Below are 7,997 nucleotides of genomic sequence, written 5' to 3'. Positions count from 1 at the left end.
TTAGATGTAATTAGACATTTCGGACAATAACCAATTACGGTGCTCATACATGGCTAATTGCCATATCGGTAAAGAGCCATCATATTTTCATTTTATACAAATATTAATCAAAAGGAAGACTCTCGACAAGTACTTACATATCTAAAGTTTTTTTTTTAATGAATAATATTTGTATTACTGATGAAAGATTATAATAAATTTATTTCGTCACTAACGTTTGGTCGCGGCTTTACCCGCGTGATAATTTTGGGATAAAAGGCCTGATATATATTTACTCAGAATAGAAAATATCCCATGTCCTCCTCCTTCTACTTCATTCCCAGAATCTGAAACTTTCTACATCATCAGATTCCGTTTGATAGTCTCTGAGTTTCTAGTCACAGGCAGGCAGATTCGGAGGGGGGGGGGGCTGCGTTTTATGATATATTTTGTAGAACCTTTAAAGAGGAATAATTCCGTCATACATAATTATTACGCAATAATCTCACTTTAGCCGTTTACACAGCGTACGTAACGGGAGCTCCCAATGGTTCATTCGGCGTGTTTGTAACATTTTTCATTGATGCTCCACAGCTATTGGTCATAGTTGTGGAGCATCAATGAAAAATGTTATAAAGCGTGGTCATAGCGTGATGATATATAGCCTAAAACCTTCCTCGATAAATGAGCTATCCAGCACTTAAAGAATTATTCAAAATCAACCAGTAGTTGAGATTAGCGTGTTCAAATAAACATACAAACTCTTCAGTTCTATATAATAGTACAGATTAGTTACAAAAATAATGCCTTAATTCGTGGCGTTATTCTACGCTTATTAATTCTAAAATTTAAGCAATCATCGCCACAACTGTAACAACATAGGTTACAACGGAACGAACAGTAAACCCTACAACAGTTGATCCGAAATTGACTTGCGGTAAACAATGAGATTGCGGTAGATTATTCTAAACGAGAACTGATAACTGAACGGAATCTGTGTACCTACCATATGTTGTAAGTAATTGGTATATATGTTCTGAGCTATTTATAAAATTAAGTAAAAAAGATGTGTTATTGACACGAGTGTTTATTTCAGACTAAGTATGTAACTAAGCAAACAACAAAACAAAAACATTCAAATATTTATAAAAATAGAACACAGATATGAAATTTTTTATTTAATTAATAAATTTTCTCCTCTCATATTTGCTTTGTCGGAGACATGGCTTAGTCCCGGCTCTATATTTAGAGTTCCGGGGTTTTCTTGTCTTCGTGATGACATAGATGATGGTCGGGCGGCTTGCGCCCTTCTAGTTAGTAGATCCATTACTTTTACGCAAATCCAAATTTGCCGTCATAATCCTGGTTTTCATATTGTGGCCATTAGATCCATAAATATTACCTATGTTTCAATTTACTTTGCTCACCCTGATGCTCATATATTTTCTGAACTAAATATGCATTCTTCTACTCCTGGTTCATTAATTGTGTTGGGCGATTTTAATTGCCGCCATAGTTTTTGGGGCTCTCATTGTAATGATCCATCTTCATCTTTCTTACTTGACTTTTTAGATGATATTAATCTTTGTGTTTTAAATGATGATTCTGCTACTCGCAGAGGCGCCCCTTACCAAAATGTAAGCATACCTGATCTCTCTTTTGCCTCTCCCTCTTTAGTTTCCATTCTGTCCTGGTCTGTTCTTCCTAATTCATATAGAAGTGACCATTTTCCGATATTAATTACTGCTTCGAATTCTTATTCTCCTGCTCCTTCTCCTTCCACGCTTCAAAAATATCGCCTTATTCAAGCTGATTGGGATACATTTTCTTCTTTTTTAGATGGTACAGTTCAATCTCTCCCCCAAATTAGCTTTGATAATGCCTTATCTCTTTATGATGCTTTTATCGTTTGCCTGTTACAGGCAACTGATTTCAGTATTCCTCAGAAATATTCAGCTCGTAATTTTATTCCTTCTCCGCCTTGGTGAGATGATGAGTGCTCTGAAGGCATTCGTTGCTTACGGCTGAAGCTGAAAAATCTTTCGCAGCTTCTCCAACTATATTTGATTTTTTGGATTTGAAGAAAATTGTTACTTGTTTTGCAAAGACTTCCATGTTTCAGCTGCAGTTTTCGCACATCTAACATGAATTATTGCTGCACCGTCTACTGTTAAGCCGAGCATAACTATAAAAAAGTGTTATGTAATAAGCACGGAAGTATTCAACAGACCGTAAGTGTACGCTGTGTACAATAAGTATTTACACTGTAGAGACATATAAACGACCTCGCGGATTCTGTTGGTCGAATTCGCTTGTGCAGTCGTCACTATGTGGTGGGCATTAAAAGTGTTCGTAGTGCATTTGTACTTATTCGGAATCAGTACAGGTACTTAAAATAAAATATTTCCTATTTCTAGACGTATAAATGTTGAATAGACGTTCATTCAACATTTATACGTTCTTCTTATTAAATGAAAAATACACAGACTGCGCTCAAAGACTGTGTCGACCTCAAAACTGCAGTGATGTTGCCGTCGACCAGTTGAGTTTTATTTGCGAACCTGATAAAACTGATGGATGCGATGTAGGGTGCGTTTGTATAGATGGGTACCTGCGGGCAGATAATGGTACATGCGTACCCGAAGAAGAGTGTCCAAGCACAAATCCAGGTAAGTAGTTCTTATGTTTTAAGGAACCGATTTATTCCTTAATCCTTTCTATTTCCTAAATATCAGATAAAGAATCAAATCTTGGTTAGTCCCTAGAAGTGCTTATTTAACGTGAATCAAGGAAAGAATAATGTTGTCTTTATCAGCTTTTTCTTATCTATATCTATACTGTTATATAAAGCTGAAGAGTTTGTTTGTTTGTTTGTTTGTTTTTTTGAACGCGCTAATCTCAAGGAACTACCGGTCCAAACTGAAAAATTCTTTTTGCGTTGGATAGCCCTTTGTTCGTGGAGTGCTATAGGCTATATATCATCACGCTATACCCAATAGGAGCGGAGCAGTAATGAAACATGTTGCAAAAACGGGGACAATTTATTAGTTTTGAGAGCTTCCGTTGCGTGCACTGTGTAAACGGTTAAAGTTATGCAACAATAATGTATGACGGGATTGTTCCTCTTAAAAAGTTCTAAAAAATATATTATAAAACAAAGTCCCACGCTGCATCTGTCTGCCTGAACGTGTTGAACTCAAAAACTACCCAACGTATTAAGATGAAATTTGGTATGGAGACAGTTTGAGACCCCGGGAAGAACATAGGGTCCCGGGAAACTACTACTTTCATAACGGAAAACTTTATAACGCGGGCGGAGCCACGGGAAAAGCTAGTATCATAATAAGTGCAAACCAAAATTTTAATATCTATGAAATTAATACTCATATATAACATAAAGTATTATTTATTATTACCTAGTATTGTTTTTCAGCAATTATATGTGCTCAAAATGAAGAGTACAGCCTCTGCACCCAAATACTATGCCGACGTCAATTTTGTGACGAAATATATGGATCACCTGTTCACACTTGTTCTCTTGAAGAGTCTGAATCGTGCAATCCAGGATGCGTTTGTAAAGAAGGATATCTAAGGGACGACAAGGACATTTGTGTACTGGAAGATGAATGTAAAAGTAAGTTTACTATTGACGAAATGCCATATAGAAACGGTCATATAAAAAGGTATAAATATGGAATGGGTGTTGCAGACGTGGGGAGTCAATTAATTGCAGAACCGTATTACAATAAAATAAAGATGTACTTTATTTATCACGAAGGCGAACAAAACTGCACTTATGATTCGTCAAAACAGTTTATTAGAATAATTATTATTATTTCGATCATTTATATAACTAATGTGGGATGTGTTTCTGGGCATACCTGCAGTCGCGCTAGCAACGGCACCTGCATACCTACTATAGATTGTCATACGTGTTTCACACATTAGAATTGATTATATTATTTTGCAAGTAGCAAGTTTTGGTCCAAAACAAGAGACTTGGCACTAAATGGCAGGTCTCCAGCCAGGTACCGACCGGTAGATACAATTGCAATCTCTCTTTCTGCCGTCAAGAAGCATTGTGAAAGCACTGCTGTGTAACGGTTTGAAGGACGTTGTATCTAATTTTAGCTCGTGTATAGGTATGTTTTAGGAGGTGCAGTATACATACGTACCTAAACTACTTATGTATATTTTTAATTTTTAAAAGATTTGTTCACAATTTCTTAATATATCAGTAAATGTAAAAAATAACAAAATTTCAGCGCCATTCGACTGCAGCGCGCGTCCGAATGAGATATACGTAGCCTGTCCATCTTGTGTCAGCGATAGTTGTGCAGATATCGGCAAAACACGTGATTCCTGCTCAAGATGGTCATTAATCGAGCCTTGTAAGCCGGCATGCCGGTGTGCCACAGGGTTCAATAGAAACGATGAAGGAGTTTGTGTACCTACTGCACAGTGTCGTAAGTAACTGTTTTTCCCATTTGCAAAAACTTAAAGCGGCCTAAAGTCGTCGTGGGGTCATCGATAATTTTTATGTAGATAATGCTTACCATTAGATATAATGCGCAAATCTATGTTGTAATATTCTAAATAGGTACACATTAACTTGTTATAGATTTCTATACTATTAATCCATTAATTCTATAATATTATTTTAGCTGGTATATGTCCAAAAAATCAAAAATACACAGACTGCGCTCAAAGATTATGTCGACCTCAAAACTGCAGTGATGTTGCCGACGACCAGTTGAGCTTTATTTGCGAACCTGATAAAACTGATGGATGCGATGTAGGGTGCGTTTGTATAGATGGGTTCCTGCGGGCAGATAATGGTACATGCGTACCCGAAGAAGAGTGTCCAAGCATAAACCCAGGTAGGTAGTTCTTATGATTTAAGGAACTGTTAATCCTGTCCATTTCCTAAATATCAGTGGAATTTAGATTACTATTATAAAAAAGTCAATCTTAGTTAGTCCCTAGAAATGCTTATTTAACGTGAATCAAGGAAAGAATCAAGTTGTCTTTATCAGCTTTTTCTTATATCATAATAAGTGCAATCCAACATTTTAATATCAATGAAATTAAACCTCATATCTTATTCACAAAAAAAAACAATCAGTTTTTTACACTTAAATACAGCTCAATAGTAGTTAGTACCTATAGCTGTAAAAAAACTGTTTATACCAAAAAACGTAAAACGTTTTAAACTTAATGTTACCGGTATTAAACCCCAAATAAACCATTTTAATCGGTATAAAACTCACTAACAAAAATAAAAAAATGAGTCTTACATTTCATTTAGGGCAATTTTAGGTAATGTTTCGTATTTATTAGTTTATTGAAAATCAATAGAAAGTACCTATCTACTATACGAAAACTTAAGTATGTAGGTATACTTACTTATACCTATTTATTATATTATATTAAATTAAACACACTAACTAGATGAGAAGACAATGCCACCCGTTGTATCTGCGCACGAGACCTTGTTTTCAAGGTCGCCTCGCCGCCGCCACTTTACAGTGCACGTATATCATTCAATAATGTTTATTTACCGACACAGAGTTTTCCCTTATCAATAGAGTTTTTATAATAATTAAATAATAAGAAAGTAGAGGAAGAAGAATAGAGTTTTGGGCTGAAGCTAGGCTGGGCCGCATTTGGTAAACTATGTCTGTTTTTCTCGTCACTTCTACCACAATGTCTGAAGACGAAGGTTTTCACCCAGTGCGTCCTACCTGTAATGACGTACGGTGCCGAGACGTGGACACTCACAGTACGACTGTTCCACCAATTCAAAGTTGAACAGCGAGCTGTGGAATGTGTTATGCTTGGAGATTCTCTGAAGGATAAACCTCGTAACGCGTCAGCCATCAGAGAAACAAAGTCACCGACATAGCAAACAGGATTAGCAAACTGAAGTGGCAGTGGGCAGGTCATATCTGTCGAAGAACCGGCAACCGTTGAGGTCAACGAGTTCTTGAGTGGAGACCACGTCTCGGCAAGCATTTTGAAGGAAGCCCTCCAGCTAGGTGGAACGACAATCTGCGAAAGGTCTCTGGCAAGAATTGGATGCGACAGGCCGAAAACAGGGTAAATGGCACATATTGGAGGAGGCCTATGTCCAGCAGTGGACAATGATATAGCCTGATTTTTCTAACGTCCTGCTCAACTTCCTTAATTTTTTCTTTCATAAGATCCTTCTCCTGACAATAACAAACACAACAAACAAAAATGTGAATTCGGTACAGCTGTTCACGCGTGATGGCGTGACCAAGAGAAATTGTGATTCATTTTTATAAATATAGATTATAGGTATTATCCGGTCTTGACCCGTATTTTTACGTTACGAAGTAATTTCAAAATGTCTATACTTACAAGGTTTAATTTTTTATCGTCCTCCATAGCTTGTGCCTATGAATAAATATCTACTCATTGATATATAAATATGTACTCATTGATTAAAAATTCTGGAGTTTTAGTTCTCGAAATTTCGACTTTCCGTACAAGCCTCGTGGACGGCCGTAAACCAAAGTAGATAATGGGGAATGAAAGGGTAAGGGTGGAAGCGAATCCATCGCCAACCGCTTCAGATTTAGCTACAGGCTCCAGTGTGAGTGATAAAACTGTTTTAATCCACTTGAAGGAAACCGGTTAAGTAAAAGAGCTTGAAAGGTGGGTACCTCATGAATTGAATGAATCAAACCAATCAACACGCGTTGAATGCTTCGTTACATTGCTCAGCCGACGCAATAATTAAGGAATTTGAAATCGAATCATTACCTGTGATGAAAAGTGAATTCTTTACGATAACCCTGGTGAACCAGCTAAAAAGTACCCCAGTCGAATATTTACACAAAAAAAACTTGTGAGTGTTTTATGGACTAATGCCAGTGTCGTTCACTACAGCTTTCTTAAATCTAGCCAAACGATTACAGCAGATATCTATTGTCAGTGACTGCAAATCATGATAGAGGAACTAGCTGCTAAACAACCAAGGCTGGTCAATGGTTCTAGGCTATTGCTACTTCTGAACAACGCTAGACCTCACACTGCATAACAGACGGACGATAAACTAGAGGAGCTGACATTGTAATGTCTGAGACATCCATCGTACTTCCCGCACCTTGCTCCGACAGATTACCACTTTTTTCCGAATTTGGTTAATTATTAGAAGGAAAAAATTCTTCTTCGGAGGGGCAATGCAAACTGTTTTCGGAGAGTTTATTGATTCTCGTCCCCATGTTTTTTTAGTAAAGGAATCAATGAACTCGATAATTATGGTGCATACTTTGCTTAATTAATAATATTTTTAAAAAAGGAAAAAAAATTACTATGTATTTCTCCCATACAAAACGCCATTTCATGTTATACGTATATCTAGAAGCAGGATATGCATGTGGTGTGGTAGCGAGCGGTTAGTAATAGTGTAATAATATTTAACTGGTCATGCAGGGGCTTTGTAACTACTTTAATACAATACAATAATTTATACTTAATATAAAACATATTTCAATTTAATGCTACTACACGTACAAGCAAGATATTAAGGCATTTTTGGATTTTTACAATCTTTAAAAAAGCTCCTCTTTCAAAATGCAAGTACGCATACATTCTGAATTGTATAGATATTAGTGTTGGATTTATTAGTATTAGCATTAATTGTTAGCATGCTAAATCACATTTAGCATTTCACTAATTAAATACAGTTGCTAAATTTCGTGAAGTGCTAATTAATTCGTGCGTTAGCGCGCTTCGCAATAGCAGCGTATGCGTGCGCGTTCTCCTTAGCGGCTGCAGGAATAATAATAATTTCCATACTAAATGCTAATGCGAATGCTAAAGCGTCGTGTTTTGAGTGGAGGAGTGAGCGAGAAAACAGGCGCGAGGGATGCGTCGCGCGGAGTTACACATTGAATTGTTAATATTTTTGGAAAAATATCGATTATGAGTCCGAATAAAATTACGCACAATAATATCTATTATACCTGATTAGAGAATTAAAAGTAATT

At 36.6% G+C, this 7,997-nt stretch overlaps 1 protein-coding gene across 4 annotated transcripts in view; it reads left to right on the top strand.

Annotated features, from left to right (window-relative positions):
- Positions 1-2,245: 2,245 nt before the first annotated feature.
- The window catches only part of LOC115445680 (zonadhesin), a 30,084-nt gene continuing 24,332 nt past the window's right edge, over positions 2,246-7,997 (top strand). The window contains exons 1-5 of one of the 4 annotated variants that reach the window (XM_030172048.2): positions 2,246-2,365; positions 2,466-2,648; positions 3,413-3,613; positions 4,245-4,445; positions 4,644-4,859. In XM_030172048.2, the coding sequence (XP_030027908.1) occupies positions 2,308-2,365; positions 2,466-2,648; positions 3,413-3,613; positions 4,245-4,445; positions 4,644-4,859 (859 nt within the window). In that variant the 5' untranslated portion in view covers positions 2,246-2,307. Of the gene's footprint in view, positions 2,649-3,412; positions 3,614-4,244; positions 4,446-4,643; positions 4,860-7,997 lie in introns of all 4 variants that reach the window. The other 3 variants (XM_037443649.1, XM_037443647.1, XM_037443648.1) reach the window with 3 other exon arrangements.

This window comes from Manduca sexta, chromosome 26, assembly GCF_014839805.1.
Source record: "Manduca sexta isolate Smith_Timp_Sample1 chromosome 26, JHU_Msex_v1.0, whole genome shotgun sequence".
NCBI lineage: Eukaryota > Metazoa > Arthropoda > Insecta > Lepidoptera > Sphingidae > Manduca > Manduca sexta.
The sequence above is the reverse complement of the archived record's forward strand: the minus strand, read 5'-3'. Positions and strand labels throughout refer to the sequence as shown.